The sequence below is a fragment of the Sapajus apella genome, unplaced genomic scaffold (assembly GCF_009761245.1).
Source record: "Sapajus apella isolate SASKATOON/1434 unplaced genomic scaffold, GSC_monkey_1.0 scaffold25, whole genome shotgun sequence".
NCBI classification, from domain to species: domain Eukaryota; kingdom Metazoa; phylum Chordata; class Mammalia; order Primates; family Cebidae; genus Sapajus; species Sapajus apella.
This window is the reverse complement of record NW_022436965.1, coordinates 25,880,724-25,902,831: the sequence shown is the minus strand read 5'-3', so window position 1 is coordinate 25,902,831 and position 22,108 is coordinate 25,880,724. Positions and strand designations below refer to the sequence as shown.

General features: G+C 39.6%; 1 protein-coding gene across 3 annotated transcripts in view; it reads left to right on the top strand.

The window, feature by feature from the left end:
- Positions 1–21,122, top strand: part of DDR2 (discoidin domain receptor tyrosine kinase 2) — a 150,865-nt gene extending 129,743 nt beyond the window's left edge. For 2 of the 3 annotated variants that reach the window (XM_032291559.1, XM_032291558.1), the window contains exons 10-18: positions 216–278; positions 1,427–1,557; positions 4,507–4,717; positions 6,218–6,441; positions 7,664–7,791; positions 9,803–9,994; positions 10,288–10,522; positions 12,997–13,146; positions 14,643–14,777. In XM_032291559.1, the coding sequence (XP_032147450.1) occupies positions 216–278; positions 1,427–1,557; positions 4,507–4,717; positions 6,218–6,441; positions 7,664–7,791; positions 9,803–9,994; positions 10,288–10,522; positions 12,997–13,146; positions 14,643–14,777 (1,469 nt within the window). Of the gene's footprint in view, positions 1–215; positions 279–1,426; positions 1,558–4,506; positions 4,718–6,217; positions 6,442–7,663; positions 7,792–9,802; positions 9,995–10,287; positions 10,523–12,996; positions 13,147–14,642 lie in introns of all 3 variants that reach the window. The other variant, XM_032291557.1, reaches the window with a different exon arrangement.
- Positions 21,123–22,108: the final 986 nt, after the last annotated feature.

The window sequence follows — 22,108 nt, the reverse complement described above, 5'->3', positions numbered from 1 at the left end:
TATGAAACAAAAATTTTATAGAGAAAAACTAGCCCTTACTATTTAGATGAAGGGTGATATTTTTATTTAATGTATTTATGATTTTATTTTTTTTAGAAGGCTGATGGCAACCCACTAAATTGATCTCTCGATGTGCTAGGTCACAATATGCCTCCAGAGAAAACACTAGCTATCTGTCTTCTCCCTGGTTCTGACTCACCCTTGTTTTATAACAGATGCTGCAATGTACAACAACTCTGGAGCCCTACCCACCTCTCCTATGGCACCCACAACCTATGGTATGTGTGATTCCTAAATTATACAAATTAAGTTGAAGGGGCTTCCTGGAGGATGAAGAAGGGTGGAGATTTGCAAAGCCCTGGCTGTGTGAGAGGCTTTACACCAGGTGGCTTTGGATGAAGAGTAGCCCTGGAAAGGTAGGACTGTCTACCTCCAAGATATGGATCCAAACATATTCTCTTCACTACTGTTTTATGTGCTTCTTTAACTGAGGCACAGTCTGGAGTTGACCCAATTTCTACATGAAAGACTGGGAATTTGGGGTCAGAAACAGGGAAAGGGACATTCCTATGTGAGACCCATAGTGGGGATTTCTAAGAATGAGTAGAAGTCTAAGAAACAAAATACTGGTCTCTCTAATTGGAGATACATATGCCATGTATGCATTGCTTTAGGCAGTCGTTGGTGACGCCAGCCAGCAATGTGGGAAGCATGTGATTGAATGTGTCCAAAGAGGACTTTGAGCTACCTTGGCATGTCTCAAAGAATGCAGAGGGTGAAACTAGTCCCTCACCTGTTTTTCATGAGGTGTGATTACGGGACTGTAGACTCAGGCCATAATAATATAGTGACAGATTTTGGGAAGAATAGAAAAACTCACCATTATCCTGTCTGACATGGAGAGGGGGAGGCTACTGTCTTGTGGAAGAGGGAAGTAGCATATGGGAACAAAGTAATAAAACAGGCTGGGTGTGGTGGCTCACACCTGTAATCCCAGTACTTTGGAAGGTACAGGCAGGCAGATCAGAAGGTCAGGAGTTTGAGACCAGCCTGGCCAACATGGTGAAACCCTGTCTCTACAAAAAATACAAAAATTAACCAGGTGTGGTGGTGCATGCCTGTAATCCCAGCTACTCGGGAGGCTGAGGCAAGAGAATCACTTGAACCTGGGAGGCAGAGGTTGCAGTGAGCCGAGATTATGCCATTGCACTCCAGCCTGGGCAACAAGAGCAAAACTCTGTCTCAGGGGGAAAAAAAGTAATAAAACAGTAGCAAGAGTAAGAATAAGCAGAAGTAGTAAGGTGGCATCTTCTAGAATTTTCCTCAAGCTACAGAGTCTACCTCCATATTTTCAGTCCAGTCCCTCATACTCTCTTACTTGACCTGTGGGATGATTGTATTCTCTGCCTTCTCTCCCTGGTCACAGATCCAATGCTTAAAGTTGATGACAGCAACACTCGGATCCTGATTGGCTGCCTGGTGGCCATCATCTTCATCCTCCTGGCCATCATTGTCATCATACTCTGGAGGCAGTTCTGGCAGAAAATGCTGGAGAAGGTGAGGAGGTGCAGAATAGGCAGATACAAGAATCTGCTCCTTTTTTTCTTAAGCCACTGTTGTCCCAGGAGTAAAAGGCAAATTGCAAAAATGTATTAATGGTTAAAGCTAACTGAGGCTATCAGGAAATGCAGAAATGGAGCCAGAAAAAAAATTAGCTAAGTCTGTTTTCTCATTTTTAGAGTGGAGATGTTGGAACCTTCCTCAGAGATGCAGAAAAATCTTTTAAATACATTTAATCTCAATTCAGGCATTTTCCTTGAAATTCTGATTCACTGGATTTTGGGTGGAGTCCAGGCATCCATATATATATATATTTTTAATTAACAAGTGCTTCTGATGCACATCCAAGGTTAAGAATCACTGTCCTTATGCCAAGTTGAAATTTCTGATAATGCTGTTGAAGTTCCTTCTCTTCTTTTTCAGTTTGCCTTGGTTTTGTGTGTGTGTGTGTGCGCGCGTGCGCACGCACACGTTTGCATGTGCGTGTGTATGTATGTAGAAAAACATCCAGCTTTATTAATATTCAAGCCAAGTTTCTCACTATTCTAATTTCCACTTTTGTGTACTTGAAGGTTTTGATTATGTATCTCTCTGAGTCCCTCTTCAGACTCTTTCTCTCTAGGCCAAATGATCTGAATAACTTTTTACATTGTCTAACACTTTATAAGAGGCAGACTTTTTCCTCATGTACAATTTTATATACACCTCATTGAGTAGTAACTCATGGGCATTGTTACATTTAACTATTTTTCTGATGAGAAAATGTGATGTGCTCAAGGTCATACAACTAGTATCCAGTCTTCTATGCGTTTTCCAATTGTTAATATTGAAATGCCTTGATTTCTGTCTTCAAAACTATATTCATTTCATCAAAGATGGAATATCTATGACTTGTTTGGTTTCTTGTACCAAATAGCAACTCACTGTTTCTTAGTGTCTGATTCTCTTGGGGTCTGCTGATGAGTAAGTGTTTCTACCTTTGGCCATGGTCACCTATCCTGGTCAATGAGTTCCTCTCAATAGACATGGACTAGGAGAGGTCACAGAAACTCTGAGCTGTGAGGTTTTCAACTGCCTCTGCAGGCAGGGAACAGGAAGGAGGAGAAATCCTGATTGATTTCTGTGTTTGGGGGTGAGGTCTCAGGGGAGATCAATTCCTGTGTGGAGCCTTTATTCCACAGGAGAGAAAAAGGCACTTGAGAATGGGCTTGAGTCTCCAGAGCTTTCTAGATGTAGGATGGCAGAAAAATGGCTCAAATCAGAGGTGAGGAGGAGCAATTCTGATGAGTAGACTGCAATTCCTTCTGACCTGTGTCATACTCGGGTTCCTGAGATGGCTGATGTTTGTTTTAAGGTTTTCACGCAGGAATGTTTCATGGAAGAGAAGGTCTCCTTGCTTCCCACAAGTATGTCTCCCAGTCTGAAAACATTAAAGCTTTCAATTCTCAAATAGCAACAGAAGACTGAAAGACAAAATCCACAGAGACTCACTCACTGTCATGAGCATGTCTTAAGGCAGGAATGAGGCAAATATCAAAACTTTTCCTCCTTTAGAATGCTGGAACACACCAGTGCCTAATACCTGACCAGAGGCATTCCAGAGTGAGGGTGGTGGTGAACTGAAGGTTCATTGGACAGCTTGAAGAGGTTATGTGACCTTCTTAAATAGTCTGTTAGGACCACATTTTAGTCAAGGGAGGAGGGTCTGTGTTCTCTGGCTTCACATAAAGTGAGCCAAAATTTACCACACTTCTCTGAGTCTTTATTCTGAGGCCTGTTGGAATTATCTATTTGGGCTATAAGAGAAATGTTGGAATCTCCACGTAAAGGTAAAGCAAAGATTTTGCCCTTGAATATTTAACTTGTTCCTCCAAGAAATTCTACCCTTGTAGATCCTGAGTAAGAGGACTCAAGGTGCTCTGGAATGACACTCAGGATTTTTTCCTGGGGACAGAATTTTATGTGGAAAATCATTAAGTCCACATATACATTCTAAGAACATTACTTAACATAGCTGTAGACTGTAGCATTATTTGTAGGATACTTTTGCTGGTGTCCTCAACATTCCTTCTCTGAGTGACTCAACCCACATATATTGAGTACCTACTATGTTCTGAGCTTCTTGCTTAATACTGGGGTTATTATTGCAACAGAGGACCTTTCAGCATAGTGGAAAAGTGCACATCTCAGGTGCATTGTTGAGCACCCAAGCTGTGTTTGTTGGAGTGGAGCATTTCACTTGTTTCAATTCAAATAGTCACATACATGCAGGTGCTGGCATTTTCCTTTTGATGGAGTGGGCAGGTTATATTAGATAAGATACCATAGGATTAGTTATTACGTCGTTCTCCTTCCTTTATTAGGTGTAAGTTACTTTGCTATCTCTGGACACGTAGGGCTTTCCTGTCCCATATTGTAACCATTTTACTTTTGGTTAATGAAAATATGGGTTGGCGGTGAGTATTATCCTCATCTTCAGTGTCAAAATGATCAGGTAAAACTATTGATTCATCGTGTTACAGCACATTTATTAAGTTAATAAACAATTTATATCTATTCCAAAACCAAGCAGTTAAAGGGTAAGCCAGCAAAATCCATCATTTAATAAAACATAGAAAACTCTGTAATTTTGAGATCTTTGGCTACTGATAGGTTCTTACAGCATTATGAAGATAATGCTTTTTAAAAAATGTTTCAGAAAGCACATCATAGAAATTAGAAGATCAAATTCTACCTTGAAGAAATGAAGGATTATTCTAAGTTTCTATAACACAAGCATTTGTGAAACCAGGCTGCATCCCTAGCATGTGCAGGGCTGCTGAGGTGCTGGGGTTAAATAGCAGTAAAGGGTTATTTCATTTGAGTGGAAGAGCTGAGTTTAGGAAGGGGAGGAATTGATCATCTCTTTTGTGCCAACACACCTTTCTCCTTGTTCTTCTCTTCCAGGCTTCTCGGAGGATGCTGGATGATGAAATGACAGTCAGCCTTTCCTTGCCAAGTGATTCCAGCATGTTCAACAATAACCGCTCCTCATCACCTAGTGAACAAGAGTCCAACTCGACTTACGATCGCATCTTCCCCCTTCGTCCTGACTACCAGGAGCCATCCAGGCTGATACGAAAACTCCCAGAATTTGCCCCAGGGGAGGAGGAGTCAGGTGAGGATGATGTGATGGGCAGGAGGTAGAGGGAGAAACCTTGACAAGCATCAGGTAGGTATGACAGTTTGCTCCCAGTTAACTGCACCTATTTTTAGTCTCTGCTAACCTCCTGAGAAGTCGACGTTCTCTTTCTAGATTTGGTCTGCTGCTGCTCCTGGGCTAATTTGAGCATCTCTTCTTTGCTACTGAACATAAGATGTGTGGAGGGATCCACATACCAGAAAAGAAAGAAAAAAATAAAACATGTTAATTAAGTGTTAACACCAGAAGAACCTAAACAGTCCAACCAGTCTAACTTCATTTTACATGTCGGGAAAGTGAGAAGGCCCAGATAGAGTATTCATCCAACACCAGATTTCATGAGTGGGTAAAAGGCAGGACTGGATTTTCACCCGGAGAAGTAAATAAAGAAAGCCGAAGACATTCTGAAATTCCCAGTGGTATAGTCATTTAAACAACTAAAATGAATAACTACTTGACTTATCTGCTTTTCTTAATTTCTCTTTGGTAAACATTTACTAGAGAAATATGAGATTTTATTATGAGAGTAAAATATTTCTCGCCTTTTCTCAATAAAAGCTTTGAAATGAAACAATAAAAGGTAAAATAGTAAGTAGTTCCAGTTGATTCAAATTTCAATGTCTTTTAAAAAATGATGCAGAGTGATGTCAGGAGGGGAGCTGGAGTCACCTCTTAAGCTCAGAGCCGCTTTTCTCTAAGGTCATCAACCTGAGGGACCCAAGTCAGTAGAAAAGAACTTGTGGTGTTCAGGAGAGAGGCGCTATGTCTGAGCTGGATGTAGAAGCAGATAGGACTAAATACAAGAGCATAGGATTTTACAGGAAGGAGCCTGAAGGGGTCTTCTCAAAGGATAAAAGGAAACATATCTATTTTATCATTCAATGGATAGCAGACACAGAAGAGCTTGCTAAAACTCAAGTAATTTCACAGAGACAGCAGGAATAAAGGATATAAACTAATTTATTTCTCAGGGTGGATAGAAATAATGTATCTATTTCCTAAATCTAAAACATCCCTCACCTCATATTTTAATTTTTTTCCCTAAGTTAGACTATGTCTGAAACTAGATCATATGTCTTTAATCTGAAAGTTTTTCGATACCTAAAATCAGTTGTTAAGTCAATAAGTGTCTTAAAATTAAGGAAATAAGTGATCAAACCTTCAACATTTAGTATTCCCACCCTAATATACCGTGAGCCTTCCTATAGCTTTACCGCACAATTCCACAAGTTAAGCCACAGAATTTGTTAATGATCATGTATTATGAGGAAAAGAAGGAGACATAAAATGGTGTCCTACATTCTGAAGGCCAGAAGAAAATCTCTAGAGGAAGCAAAACCATTCTCCAAGTAAGAATGTCATGAAGCAGTTTGGGCTTTCACAGGGGCATGTTTTAGCCCTCCTCTCAGAATTTCTTCCTTGAAGAGATCTCCACAGGTGCTCCGTGGAATGAGACTGGTTACCGTGTCTTCCCAGGCTGCAGTGGCGTTGTGAAGCCAGTCCAGCCCAGTGGCCCTGACGGGGTGCCCCACTATGCAGAGGCTGACATAGTGAACCTCCAGGGAGTGACAGGAGGCAACACATACTCAGTGCCTGCCGTCACCATGGACCTGCTCTCAGGAAAAGATGTGGCTGTGGAGGAGTTCCCCAGAAAACTCTTAACTTTCAAAGAGAAGCTGGGAGAAGGCCAGTTTGGGGAGGTGAGTTGATTATTTGAGTGGGGCCTCCAGTCTCTTATAGCTCGAAGGAAGTGGGTGGATAAAAATGGTCAGTAGAACAAAGAGTCCATTCCACAAGTGGGTTCACAACAGAATGCCTCTTCTACTTGTCTCTCCTTGCGTTGTCCTCTGGATTCTAGTATTGGGTCAACCTCATCTTTGTCAAATAGCTGTAGAGTTCCTGGGACTTCCGATTTCTATACAGGAGTTTTTAAGGCAGGCAAGTCAGTAGACTTTAGATATCTTGAAAAACATTCACTATTTTCCAAAATGTTTACAATAGATTATGGAGGGTGGGGCCCACAAGATGTGATCATCTTTTATGAACTGTCCAGGAACATCCTGCTGCTCAATAGCCACTTTGTTTTTTTCCCCTTTAATGGAAGTTACATGTAAAATGATGAAAAACAACCTCGCCCCTGCTTTTGGTCCCAGAATCAGCTGCTAGGGAATGAATCACCAACTAAGATAAGGAGGAGTACTCTGTTCAGTTGCCCTCAGAGTGATGCATGCATTATTAAACTTTTCACTCTTGCATCAGTTACACGAACCTTCTGGGAGCTCAAAGCAATGTTTTGAGTTGTAATAGGAACTCTTCACCACTGCCATCTAAACTCCAAATAGAACAGTTGGTTTGCTAAGATGTGTTATTGGTTTTCAGCGTGGATCTCATGTTCTCTTCTTGGATAGGTCTGGTGTTGCAAGAGGTGGAGGGGCCCATATTATCTGTTCATGGTGTTACATGTCCCCTGGATTGAAAACCCACATCTGTTATGCTGTTAATAATACACAGGAGTTGCTTATAATGCTAAACCCCATACTAAGGGATTACTTTAGGAAATTGCCTTATGTTTTACATAATCCAGTGACTAATGAATCAAAATTCAAGCATTTGTAATAAAAGACATTTTATAGTGGGCTATGCTGTCATATAATATTGTTATTGATTCATTCATTCACTTAATGTTCCAATCAATGTATATTTCTAAGTCAGGAAAGTAGCATATTAGCTGGGTACTTTACCATTGTTTTTAATCTTATCAATTATTTGAATCATAGATATGTTACACATATCTTCTTATTGGTCTTTTGATCATTTTGCCTGAGTTGTAAGAGCTAGTTTATCTCCAGGAAATGCCCAGCAAGAGTACTGAGACATCTTCAGGAGAAATGATGATGCTGAGACTAGATGACTTTTGTCTAGGTTCATCTCTGTGAAGTGGAGGGAATGGAAAAGTTCAAAGACAAAGATTTTGCCCTAGATGTCAGTGCCAACCAGCCTGTCCTGGTGGCCGTGAAAATGCTCCGAGCAGATGCCAACAAGAATGCCAGGTCTGTGGTCTACATTTTGAATTTTCTTTTATGCATTTCATCTTTAGGACCAGGAATACTCCTGGATACTTCTGAGCAATTTTCAGTGAGCTGAAAATTCCACTGTTACCCTTTTTCTTATTCTGATGGGCTCAGCAGTTCTCATCTTTTTCTCCATTTCTCTCAAACACAAAGGTACATTTTCTGTTGTACTTGCCACATATTTACTTCCTAATCTCCTGTGCACAAGCACTGTACTTCCCAACATGCACAGCTGTCTAGATGTATATGTCCTCAGTCTTTACACACAGACATACTCCTGCATGTCATTACCTCCTCTTGACAAAGTTTTCACAATCACACATGTCTTTCTTGCTAGGCCTCTTCCATTCGCCTTTTTTCACATTTCTATTTATTTTCTCATTCCTTTTTTCTCTTTTATGCTCCTTTTCTTCTATGTCCAGCAACCCTCAAAATGAGAAGCTACCTCTATTTGGAAAATTATCTATGAATCTCAGAGCAAAAGGAATCCACGATTCTCTAGCAGTTTTCCAAACTGGCTAATAATCTCTTGGATCTTTTTCTACATAAATTGCAGTTTCCAGCCACACTCCATTTGTCCGACAGCCTTTCCATTACAATGATGGTGAGTTAATCCTCACCCAGAGAGGCATGCTGGTTGAAAGCTGGCTGTATGTGTCCCAGAGAAATCTCCACACCTGGATAACATATGCATTTTCCCATTTGTGTTGTCTTGACTTGTCTCACTGATATTCATCGTGATAAAAGTTTATTATTCTCCAAATTATCATAAATTCCAAGAATGGTGATAGACTTCATTAAAAGTCTTGCAATGGATAGGATGTAGGATAAAAAAGAAAGAAAGGTGAGGAAATGAAACTGTGGAGGCTTTAGAAATTTAACTGAGAATTTCAATCTGTAAGATACTGGTAAAAATAAAAAACAACATTCCTGGATCTCATAGAGAGATGAAATATTTCTTATATTAATCTTAGCACATGATTGGAGAAAGTGGTACGAGGGGGAACAAAACAAAGCAACACCACAGGACACAGGATATGACAAAGCCTTTCTCCATTGCTCTGATCAGTGAAGTTTGCCATTCCTCCACCTGTGTCCTTAGCAATGATGGCTGGCCATGACTGTGGACCCTTCCAAGCCATGGAAACTCCTGGTTTGGGACAGAAGGAAGAATGAAACAGGGGAGGTATTGCATCAGGACTTCATTAATATCAATGGTTTATATTGACATAGCATGACTTTCAGTCCAGGATTCCTAGAAAACTCTTGGAGGACTTATAACTGATCTGCTCCAATAGTTTTCGGAATGTGGGCTAGAGGCCTCACCAACCCAAATACTGCTACTTTATGACCCGACGGTGTCTGTCACCATGTACTCAAACAATTATTAGTCTTGGTCAAGTGAATACTTCTTTTGACATGACTTTATCACTACAGCCTTTAAACAGCTCTGTTTTGGACAGGCTACTAAATACATGTTGCAACTGACTGATGGTTCATACCGCATTAAGAAAAGTCAGTAGGAGAAAATAAAGAGTCATCAGATAAGCCAAAGCATGGTTGTTTACATCATACAAAGTTTCTCCACTTTAGTAATAGAGTGACTCCATGGCTTTTAAAAAAGGTAAATATCCTCATGCACTTACGATACGATTTTCAGTGAAACGTTTTACTTTGCTGAATAGTTTTTAGCAGCCTATTTTAATCACTTTCTGTGTGGCAGGGATTTTGTTAGCTATGAGGGATAAAAATGTGAATAGGTCACAGGTCTTATTCTCAAAAACATGACAGTTGAATAAGGGTCCGTGATATTTCAGGAGGAATAGAAGGAGACAGGTCCAGGTGTCAACTTCTCTGTCCTCTCAAAAGTTATCCAAAGGGAAAAGAGATTTGGTGTAATGTCTAGGAATAGACCTTGGTGTGTATTCTTCTCCCTCTTGTTTCTGACTCTGGCAACTTCTGAGTTTGTCTTTGTCTGTATCCTCCCAAGGAATGATTTTCTTAAGGAGATAAAGATCATGTCCCGACTCAAGGACCCCAACATCATCCATCTCTTAGCTGTGTGTATCACTGATGATCCTCTCTGCATGATCACTGAATACATGGAGAATGGAGATCTCAATCAGTTTCTATCCCGCCATGAGCCCCCTAATTCTTCCTCCAGCAATGTACCCACTGTCAGGTAAACAAGCCAGGTCTTTCATCTCTCCTTCCCTGTGGTCATGAGAGTAACCTGGGATCTGAAAATAGGGAGCAGTGAGCCATAAAGTGTGCCACTGTTCTGGGATGGCGGGGGAAGTTAGAGTGCAGGGAACAATGGAGCAGCTGCCCTATGGGGGAATGCAAGGGACCCATCAAGGATAGAGAAAGGTTGAGCTTTCAACCCTGGTTTGTTGATACCAATTTTAGAAGGTATGCCTTTCACATCTTCCTGTTTCCATAGGCTACCTTCTGTCTTCTTGTCTGTTTCCTCAGTTACACCAACCTGAAGTTTATGGCTACCCAAATTGCTTCTGGCATGAAGTACCTTTCCTCTCTTAATTTTGTTCACCGAGATCTGGCCACACGAAACTGCCTAGTGGGTAAGAACTACACAATCAAGATAGCTGACTTTGGAATGAGCAGGAACCTGTACAGTGGTGACTATTACCGGATCCAGGGCCGGGCAGTGCTCCCTATCCGCTGGATGTCTTGGGAGAGTATTTTGCTGGTGAGTTCTCAGCATTTTAAAGCCCTACCTAGCAACTGGCTTGTGGGCTGGCATGCATGACATGTGGAGATGAACCTGAGACAGCAGGGGGCAAACTCAATAGACTGTAATATTTTCTCTGATTTGAAATTATTACTATTATTTTAGACGGAGTTTTGCTCTTGTCACCCAGGCTGGAGTGCCGTGGCATGATCTCGGCTTACTGCAATCTCCGCCTCCCGGGTTCAAGCGATTCTCCTGCCTCCAGCCTCCTGAGTAGCTGGGATTGCAGGCACCTGCCACCACGCCCAGCTAATTTTTGTATTTTTGGTAGAGATGGGGGTCTCACCATGTTGGCCAGGCTGGTCTTGAATTCCTGACCTCAGGTGATCCACCCGCCTCTGCCTCCCAAAGTGCTGGAATTACAGGCATGAGCCACCACACCCGGCATGCTTTTTGTACTAATTCTTATTATTCAATGCTTGCCTATTTCTGTTACAGAATTAACACACTTATAAAAATTTAGGGAGACCAGTTAAAAAGTATGAGATATTTATTATCTTTATCATTTGTCTCTAGTGATTGTTCTTAATTTAAGGTATTAAAAACCTTATCATTTAAAGAAATGTTATCTATACAAAATATTTTCTTCTCCGTTAGTTTCATAAGCATGTTTCTCATAATTATGTAGACTAATCCCTATAATTGTATTTCAATACTTTTCAACATGTTCTTTTTAAGTTCATCATTCTTTGCTGTATAATTTTTATTCAATTCTTGATATTCCATACCATAAGTGAATAATTTTTTCCAAATATCTCTCTTAGAGGTACATTTTCTGTCCATGCATACCTGAGACTTTTTAATTCTTGATTTTACTACCACCCAGCTGATTTATAGATTCATTAGACTATACACTTTTACTTCCTACAATGTCCTTTATATGTTATTTTATCTTTTGTCTTGTGTAACATTGCAGAGAAAAGTCTGAGACCAATTTGGTTTTGTTCATTTATGGTTAATCTGCTTATTTCCTGCTCCTATTCTTATAAAATTTGTGAATAATTTTGAAATGAAAAAATGTATAGTTATTCCCTTCTACTCACCAAGATAACCACTATTAATGTTCTGGTATATTTCTTTGAGGATTTTTTTCTATACATCTATTTTTTCTATGCACACATTTCTATACATATGTACATATATGTAATCTATATTACATAACTGGGATGACACTATGCTATACAATTCTTGATCTCTATTTTTAACTTAACATTTTATTAACTGTGTAATATTCCATTATGTAGATATATCCTGTAACTTAATAATACCTCTATAATTTGATATTTAAGTACTTTCCAATTTCCTGCTATTATGAATGATGCTGTGATGTGCACCAGTTTACATAAAGCCTTATAAAGATCTTTTTCACCTACGTATGTGAATTGTATATTTTACACATTTCTAATGGGATATTTAGGCCTTACTCTCTCTAAAGGTATTGTGTGATGTTGAAAATATATTAGACTGACATTCAGAGGACCTTGGTTCAAATACAGTTTTTCCACTACAAATGGTCTTATTAACCAGGCGACTCTGGGAAACCTCTCCTGTTTAATTTTTTTGATCTAAAAAATATGGATAGCTGGCATGGTGGTGTGTACCTGTAGTCCCAGCCACTCAGGAGGCTGAGGCAGGAGGATCAAAATCTGGGCTGCACTGCACTGTGCCTTTTGAGAGTCCTCACTGAATTTGGCATTAATATGGTCACCTCTAGGAGCAGTGGACCACCGGGTTGCCTAAGAAGGGATGAGCCAGCCCAGGTTGGAAACAGAGGAGGTCAAAATTCCCGTGTTGATCAGTTAGTGAGATCAAACCTGTGACTAGCCATTGTACTCCAGGCTGGGCAACATAATGAGACCCCATCTCTCAAAGGAAAAAAACACATTTAAAAATAAATAATATCCACTTCACAGTGTTGTTGTCTGTATTGAGTAGAACATATGAGTAATCAATGCATACTAATTATACCTGACTCTCATTGCTGTCACTTGTTGAAGTCTATCTTTCCACACAGTGATTGTCACTGAACTGGTAAATGAGAGTCCTGGATTCACTCCAGGCACTTAAACTAGATTCTTCTGTCTCTAACATAAAAACGATTGACTTCCCACTCAGATTTGGCCTTTCTCAGGAGCATTTTCCCAAAGCTACCCTATAATTGAGAGGTTGACCTAACACTCAGTCGCAGAGTCAGATAGCTTATGGCTGTACTTTTTTCAGCTCTTGGATCTCATACCCAGAGAAACAGAACTAAGTTGAGATAATGTGAATGAGAGAATGGGCTGTTTCTAAATACTCCATGAACATCTTGGCAGTTTCAGAATTCCTTCCCTGTGGTAGAGGAAAGGGTACAACCCCAGATTATGAAATCTAACTGGTTCTTGTTCTGCACAGGTTATTCTGATTTCCCATTCTTTTCTTTACTTAAATAGGGCAAGTTCACAACGGCAAGTGATGTGTGGGCCTTTGGGGTTACCTTGTGGGAGACTTTCACCTTTTGCCAGGAACAGCCCTATTCCCAGCTGTCAGATGAACAGGTTATTGAGAATACTGGAGAGTTCTTCCGAGACCAAGGGAGGCAGGTAAGAACTGTTGGGGGAATGGATGCGGACCTGTGTACCCTTGAAGGATGGAGAATGGAAAGTTCTGACTTAGCAGGAGTGGGCTGAGCTGGAAGATAGACTATCTGGATGATAGTCTTTGTCACTAACTATCCAGATGATGTGAAAGACCAGGATCCTCCCCAGGCATCCATACACTTTGCTTTATCCATGTGTCAACTCATTGACTCATGGAAAGCATAAAGAATCATGTCAGGTTCCTCCCCAACTCAAAGATAGCAGGAAATAAAGTCCTATCTCTCATGTTTTATCTATTTCTTAATCTAGACCATGTGGTTTTTCTTCTGGTTCGAAAAATGTAAGTGTAAAAGAGATGTATTAGCATTTATTAAAAATATAGCTGAGTGTAAGAAATGGGGTTGGTTTTAACTCTCAAGCAATGTTTCTAGACTTGGATGTCCAAAAATGAGCAGATATATCCTGAATTTGTTGCTCTTGGAAGGCATCTCTGGGTCCAGTATTGTGGCATCTCAGGACTCAGGGAAAGATGGGTTCCCAAGCTCCGCAGGCAACTCAATTCCTACTCCAAGCTGTTTTGGGGTAGCTTAGGTTTAAAATTCCTGTGGAACCTAAGCCAGCAGGGAGACTGATTTCCATTCCTTATTGGGTAAACAAAGCACTGAGAACATACAAGGATAAATGGGCTGCCACCAGAGGTGGGGACTCTTGTCGCCGGAGAGGTTGAGATACAGGCTCAAGAACAATGTAAGATCTGGAATTGAAAGCTTGCCAGTAACTACAGCACTGCACCTCCCCAAAGTGGCCTGGCAATAGCATATCCTTGGATTATGACATCTTCACCAAGAAAAGGATAATAGCTGGGGAAGGATCTTCCAGACAACAAAAAGTGGATCTTCTGTAGCTTAAATAGATCCAAGCAAGCCAAAGATAGATAAGAGATTGACAGGGGATAATACATTATACATATTAAAAATAAGAGAGAGGTCTCAGAATTCAATTTTATCTTGATAGTCCATAAATATTTTAGCAGAGGGGAGTCTAAATTAGCTATCTTGGTTATGAGGCAATTGCCTTCTTACTATCATAAAGGGAAAATTTACTCCTGAGTACACGAGATAAGTGAGTGGGCCAAAGAAAAATGTTTTCTGCTTCTGTCATGATTGGCTCAGCCAAGATGAACTTCAACATGGGTTGCCCATAAATGGAAGATTTGGTCTCTTTCTGGTTGCTTCATCTTTTATATGAAGGTAGGGACCACATAACGGCCTATCAGAAAATTCTGCTCCAGAGAACTGCAGAAGACAAAGGGAATAGCTTAGAAAAGGGGTGATATGATTCAGAACTTCAATGAGTAGGAAAAATGGACACCATGCCCATTTCAGTTATCAAATTCAAGGCAGGGGGCAAATCAAACCATGATGCAAAGATGCTTCCCTTCCCCCTACCTTCCTAATATTCTCTCTCTTTTTTGTTTTCCTTTATTTTTGTTCCCAAAGACTTATCTCCCTCAACCAGCCATTTGCCCTGACTCTGTGTATAAGCTGATGCTCAGCTGCTGGAGAAGAGATACCAAGCACCGTCCCTCATTCCAAGAAATTCACCTTCTGCTCCTTCAACAAGGTGACGAGTGACGCTGTCAGTGCCTGGCCACATTCCTACGGCTCAGGTCCTCCCTACCACTCACCCACACCTACGCCACTCCATCTGGACATTTAATGAACCTGAGAGACAGAGGCTTGTTTGCTTTGCTCTCTGTTCCTGGTCTCTCCCACTCTACTCCCCCACTCCCTACCCATGATTCATATATATTTTTTCTTTTTTTACATTAAAGAACTAAAAAAGAAAAAAAAAAAAAAGCCTAGGGCAGATACAATCTAGTAAAAGAAAGTCTTACTTGATATACCAAAGTGTTGGACAACAAAGGCTAGAAAATTCAGATAATTTATAAAGGTTAATTATTCTTGTGCTTATAAATGTGCAGATTCTACAATATTTTTCCATGTCACTCTAAACAAATCTTCAGAAAGAAAATCTTGAAGGAAACTAATGTCTTGGGAAACATGAGATGAAGTGTAGGGAAAACACTCGATAGATGTGGAAAATCTGAGGACTCAGAATTCAGCAACTAATCACAGGTGGTTTTCTAATTTGGCCTCTGGACATGTCTCACTGTTTGTATTTCTCCCTTCTGTTAAAGTGAATGATATATTCTTGAAAACCCCCAATTTCTTGAAATGGGTATTTTGTTCATTCATGGGCAGCAGTCAGGGTTGAAGTCCATATATGAAACAACAGGGGATGTTGATAGGAAAGAATGTCTGCTACAAGACTGTAGGAAGGGGAATTGTCATTTACAAAAAAAAAGTACCTCATGTATGGAAGGATTCTTGAATAGATAATAGACATAGGAAGGAAGGTCAATAGAGGACACATAACAGACATGCTATCCGCCATTTATTTTGATTTCATTAGAGGGTTCTCTTCTTTGTCTTGTACAGGCATTTTCATGTGTGTGTTTTAGTGAGAATGTGAGTTTTTAATCAGTAAAGGCTGATATTTTGATATCTTGATGGTAGATTTCTGAGTTCATCTTGTCCAAATCTTCTAGCTCTTTCAAGGATGAAGCCTCTGTGGGATCTTTGGACTTGGGGCTGAATTTCTCAGGCATAAATACCTTATGGCCTTGTCTAAGAGGGAATAGATCTATTCTGAGTGTCCCCAAAAAAGTTGTCTCAGTACTAATGAGGAGAAGTTACAGGGAGACTGATTTTCATTCCTTATTGAGGAGAACAAAGCACTCAGAACATAGAAGGATAAATGGGCTGCCAACCAGAGGTGGGTAGTCAAAATTTTGTCACTGGAGAGGTTAGGATATAGGCTCAAGAATAATGCAAGGAAAATTGAAGTTTTCAAACACAAAGTAGACGGTGGTACGAGACAATGTTTAATGTCCTTCTAACTCTGAGTGTCCTTGATTCTGGAGAAGCACAGGATGAGCATCTGTTGCTACTGCTGTGTGTGTACCCTCTTGCCTCTGAGATGGTATGACTTGCAGAAAAGAAAGCTAAAGGCTGTGGCTTCAGAATTTATGGAAACAGAGCCACTGTCAAGAAGGAATCTTCTCAGAGCAAATTCTGAGCTTTCACACTCCACAAATCCTCAGATTTAGTGGGAAGTTGGAAAAAGGAACTCTTCATTCCCATTGAGGAGAAATAAGACAACATTACAAATCAGCTTCCCACGCTGAGAAGGAATACCCTTGACCCATTGGGTCTGCCTCTGTTGCCTTCACCAGTTTACCTTCTACAAGTTTCTCAGGAACATGAGTATTTCCCCATTCAGCCTTCAACATTGCTCCAGGCCACAGCATAAGCATAAGTCTTAAGTCCACAGGATCCATTTTTCAGGTCATCTTCTGATCCTAGCAAATGTCTTTCCCCCGTAGTTGTCTTATGTCTTTGGGCTTTAGTCTATCCCAGGACAAACTTTGGAGAAATCACTAAGTTGAGAGTCAAGAAAGCATTGGTTTGGGAGCTTTGATCCTCTTTCTGCTTCACACCAAGTGTGTCATCTTGGCTAAATCACTTGGTCTTTCTGCATTTGTTTTCTTATTGATAGGATGAGGAAATTAGATTAAATGGTTTTGAGGAAATTAGATTAAATATCAGAACCCTTCTGGTTCTGATATGTCCAGTATTCACTGGATAATTGGATCTATAACTGATGGATTTAGTAATCTGGTCATTTCTTGCTCTGAAAACTGTAGTCAGCCAAAGAGATCATGGAAGAAATCACTGTAATGGTAGTAATAGTAACATATGACATTTGTATTGTCTTAGGTTTACCAGATGTTTCCAAATACATTATCATATTTGATATGTTTAGGGCTAGATACCTTGGACCCTGCAACACTCAGCTTTCAAGATAAGTATTAGCTTCATCAGGATTAAAGGGACTTGAGCTCAGGACCGGCAGCTTATTCTTCTTTATCCACATGCCTTTGGTAGGGCTACATCCAGATCATGCCATGACTTCTTATAGAGCAAGAGAAAATAATATTATTTTATCTTCCTTTGCCTAACATCTCTCCACTTACTCTTTTTTAAGAATCTGCCCCAGTTCACTGAGTTATTCTATAATTAAAAAAAAAAAAAAACAAAACATATTTTAAATGAACTCACAATGTCTGAATTTTTCTGGCCTTGAGTCATAGAAGTAATCTGTTTCAGATGGCTGCCCAATATGTATTATCATGTCATACGTATATGTATTCTTTTCTGGGGTGAGGAATGCTTCAACTTCTGGCACTGAGACCTTTGTGTTACAGACACAGGTTTAGTTTCTAGCTTAGTCATGCCTTTAGAGTTTAGTAGCACAAATCTAAGCAACCCAACAGAATACATTGCAAGGGCCTAGTATGTATAGAATTTAAAAGTAGTTTAAATCTGAATTAGAAGAATGAGGCTAGGACTTATTTGGAAAAGGAGATAGAAAAAAAATGATCAAAAACTGTAGGGCCTTATTACCTTTGCAGTAAGTTATCTTCTTCATGATATATGTCGATTATTTTATGTGCAGATTGTGTTTTGGGATTGTCAGATCTAAATTTATATTCTTGCTGGCTAATGTGCTGATAGCTAGGTCTGAAACTTGATGTGCTATCCAGACACGTATGTGATCAGAAAACATCTAGAGTGCAAAGAGGTGCCTGAGGAGCAAAATGTGGCTTTAATGTTGTGGAAAGATCACTTGCAAGTATATAAGACTATATAACGAAGAGGATTGTATGCAAGTGGGGTGAAAGAAAAAAGGATACGCGAATGTGCATATGACTGAACAGGGAGGAAGGTCAGGGCTAGAAAGGAGGCTACATAAAAAGAGGCAATGGAGAATGCACAGGAAAGACACAGGGAGGGAGACAGGTCGAGCGAGGTAGAAACAGGGGTAGCTGGAGCCATTGGAAATCCATTTTGAAGCAAGAAGGAGCTTTGAAAGGGATTAGGAAAAGTAAGGTTCTTGAAGTAAAGATAAATATGGGTGGAGAAAGAAGAAATTCTGGATGATAGAGATGATAAAAATATTTATTAAGAAATGAAGTCAGGTTCAGTGTATGAAATGGAAGGGAGTCTTTCAGCATTTTAAGAAAGGGGAAGTTCCTCTTGGAAAAGACATAGCAACCATCAGGGAATGACCTTTTCATTTCAGAAGGGGGTGAGGAAGGCGGTTTGAGCACCAGGTGTATTCTGGACCATTTCAAGTGCTGGTGAGAAAAAATCAACCCTTTGCCTGAACTGGGCTTGGTTTTCCAAGTGCTGCTTTGAAAATGAAGACCCAGAGATGGGGAGCTTATCACAGTTCATGAATCTTCATGTTCTATTATCTTTCCTCTCTATCAATAAAGTTCATTTTCTATAACGCCCACCATTGCTGTGCCCAGAATAACCACAGGCAAACATCAAAACAATAGGCATAAGTTAGAGAAGATTAAATTGTGTCTGATATCTGCACAAACAGATATGCACCATGTTGGAAACATGTGTTTTTCTAGTCCCATCCAGGCTTCCCACAAGAAAGCCATGGTGTGGGGCTAAACCATATGTTTTGAGTAAAGGAGAATAGAAGGGGAGTGTCTGCCAGAGGGAAAAAGATGAAGATGTTCCAAGGAAGTATACTAAAACAGAACAGTGTTATGTTTTGCCCAAAACTACAAAATAAAAAATAATAATAATAAAAAAAGAATTACAATATGTGGCTACTATGTCTTTGATTGTAAGTTGAATTTATAGACCTGGAATTTGCCATCCTAGTCTTTTCTTTTTAGTAAGACTTCTGTCCTCCGACAGTGCATACAGTAGGTCCGTAATGTTTCTGCATCTCCAAGAAGATGCAGATCTTTATTTTTGCTGGGAAATCCTTCTGCATAGAAATTTAACATTTTTACAGAAACAGATGAATGTGTTTTCCACATAGGAAATGTTTTCAAGAAGTGACTTGACAGGGAAAGAGACTGGTTAATGGTGATTTGATTTCTGGAATTTTGAGTTTTCTGCTATAATTAGCTGTATTGCTTGGTGCCAAAGAGCAGTGGGGAATTGTTGAATTCAAAATAATTTTTAAAAAAATTGTTATTTTGAAAGAACTTGAGGCTCACAATAAGTTACCCTAGATCCATTTTCCCCCATTTATAACACTTCATTTAGTCCATTTTCAGACCCAGAAAATTAACATTGGCATAATGCTATTAAACTACAGACCTTTTTTTGATTTCACCAGTTTTTCCACACATATTCATTTAGTTGCTGGATACTTCTAATTCTTGTGATTCGTAATATGGCCTTGCTTGGATACAACAGGAAAGACACTATTTGGATAAAAGTCTACAATATTAGAACAAATTAATGTATTCCCTTATCATGAGCAATAACCTGCCTTCACTGCTTCTAAATTTTCTGATTTGTTTAGCTGTTTGGCATCTGAAACAATCCGAGAAAAACTTAGGAAGATTAGGCAACACACAAGACAGTAAAGCTTTCTCATAGCTTGTTGGCTAGAAAACCAGATACAGTAGGATATTCTAGATGCTTCCCAGAGCTTCAACAAATGAGTAGGATTAGTACTGGGGACAAGATGAGGAGTTTGGAGTAAAACAGTATTTTGGTCGAGAGTTAGCTGGCACTTAGTTAATGGCAGTGGGAATAGCTTGTGGAGATAATAGAATACAATGATATAGACTCCTAATGTTTGATAAAATACTGTTTTCAGAGTGGTAGAGAGGTTTCATTTGCCTCAATAGCTGTTCTTAAATGGAATAACAACCACTTTAGACCAAATTAATTGCAAACACGGCAGCAACCTGGGGAGAAGTTGAAACTCCAGTTTTGTGGATTACAGTTTTGAGTTTTGTGATTGACATTTTTCAGTCCCCTAGGTCACAAGATTATAACAATGTGTAGACGTCTTATTAAGTTCCTAGGTCATTGTGAGCACTTGATAAATATTTGCCGAATGTTGTTTTTTTTAATGAATATAAGATGGAAACAAAAACTTGTCATCCAGTTTTCTAGAGTGAATGCAGGGAGAATAGTTTTACTGTAACATGGAGAGTTTATTTTCAAATGAAGAAAGAGAAAAAAATGCTCAGACTGGTACCTGGTGAAGTACATTCTCCATTTGTATACTTTTTGATGGTGTACTTGATTTACAGAAATGCTTAATTTTTTGAGGCATTCAGGCAGCAATGAAAGGTAGTTCTCCATAGGACATTGAATCAAAAGCAGAGACCAGACTCTAACCTCATATCCAGCCTATTTGAAACAAGCTATCTAGTTTCTCCTGTAGACATCTTGTCAACAACATGCAACAATGTCAGGTGCCTTGCAGGAAAATGATATGAGTCCCAAGCTAGCCTATGCTCATCCACAATCACAATTACATGCCAAGAAAGAATTTGCAGAGATTCAGGGGAAGCGCAATGGGATACGGTAATCAATTTCAGTGAAAAACTGTTTACTTGAAAAGAAGCTTGGACACAATTGCAAGTTGGATCCCTGCAAACACACCAAGAGTTTGTAATCTAGCCTATCCATTGTATGTCCTTTATTATTCATGATATCCTATTCTTCTACCTGGTTGTCTGGTGACTTTTTCTGAGGACTGAGTTTCTGCAGCAATGTGGTGCACTCTTCCTGTGATGAGGAAACATCTGGGCCTCCTTCTGCAGGCTTTGGAAGATGATGTGTCATGTCAAGGGGTAAAGAGCAAATGGATTTATTCTGCTTGAAACTATCATAGACATTCCAAATAGAATACGTAAAGATTCTCTGTATTAGAAAAGGAAACGTGATACCAATTGTATATTTTCTTTATTTATTCTCTGTAAGTCTGTCAGATGATAAATTGTAAATAACAATGATTAAAGAGTCATGCTACTGATGGATCTCCCTTTCTGTATAAACAGTGCGAGTTCTGGGCTTTGTTACCCTTGCTCTTTATAGTCTTATATCATTCCTACAGAAGTGATGGGGTATGGGACAGAGCTGTGGTGTATGTGGCGTGGACGACTGTTTATGGGGCTGTCCAACAAAGGATTATTTAAATAGGCCTCTAACATATGAGTTGACTGTTCACTGGGAGGAAAGCATCTTGGTCTCTGGCATATCCAAACATGTGAGACACTGGGATTTTATGTCCTCATATTAATTAGTCCAGTTCTGGGGAATTCAGCCCAGAATTAACTGGGGAACCCTTATCGTTGTGGTTACAGAGTTGTCTTGTTTGATACGGAGCTATTCCTTTCAAATACAAATATCGTCTCAGACTGCCTGCACATACACAAACCAATAAAAACTATGAAAACTGGAATTCAGACTCAGTCATTATAATAAAGATTAGAATGAAATGACCTCAAACCCATTTCTTACCTGGTGTCTGAGAATAAGTTTATGTTTTTAGTTTTCTGAGAATATTTCTCAGAATATGTGAGTTTTCTGAGGACATTTTTCAGCACTGGTCATGGTAGATAAATCACAGGGTCAAGGTTTGGCACGGAGAGATGGAATCATTGTCTACCATATTGTTCTTCTGGTTTCCAGGAAAACAGAATGAGCCCATGAAAAATATAAACTTATGATGATTAAAAAAACATTCCTACCCATTCACTCAGCAATAAAAATATATTATGATGGTTATCAAGTTATGTCCTATGTGTGATAAAATACTTGTAAAAAGAAAATTAAATGGCATCAGTTGTGAAGAGAACTGTATTGTAGTCTGAGCACCTCTAGCAGTTCAGCCCATCTTTCAAAGGTCATAACGCCTTGAAAGCAGCAACTTTAGTGGAAAAAAAAGGAAGAAGAGAGCAGTTTCATCACTTGGCTTGAATAAAAATCAATGGAGAAAGAAAAGACTGCTGGTCTTGCTCTGAAGTTGCCTGGACTTCACTTAATTCAGTCTGTGTTAGGCT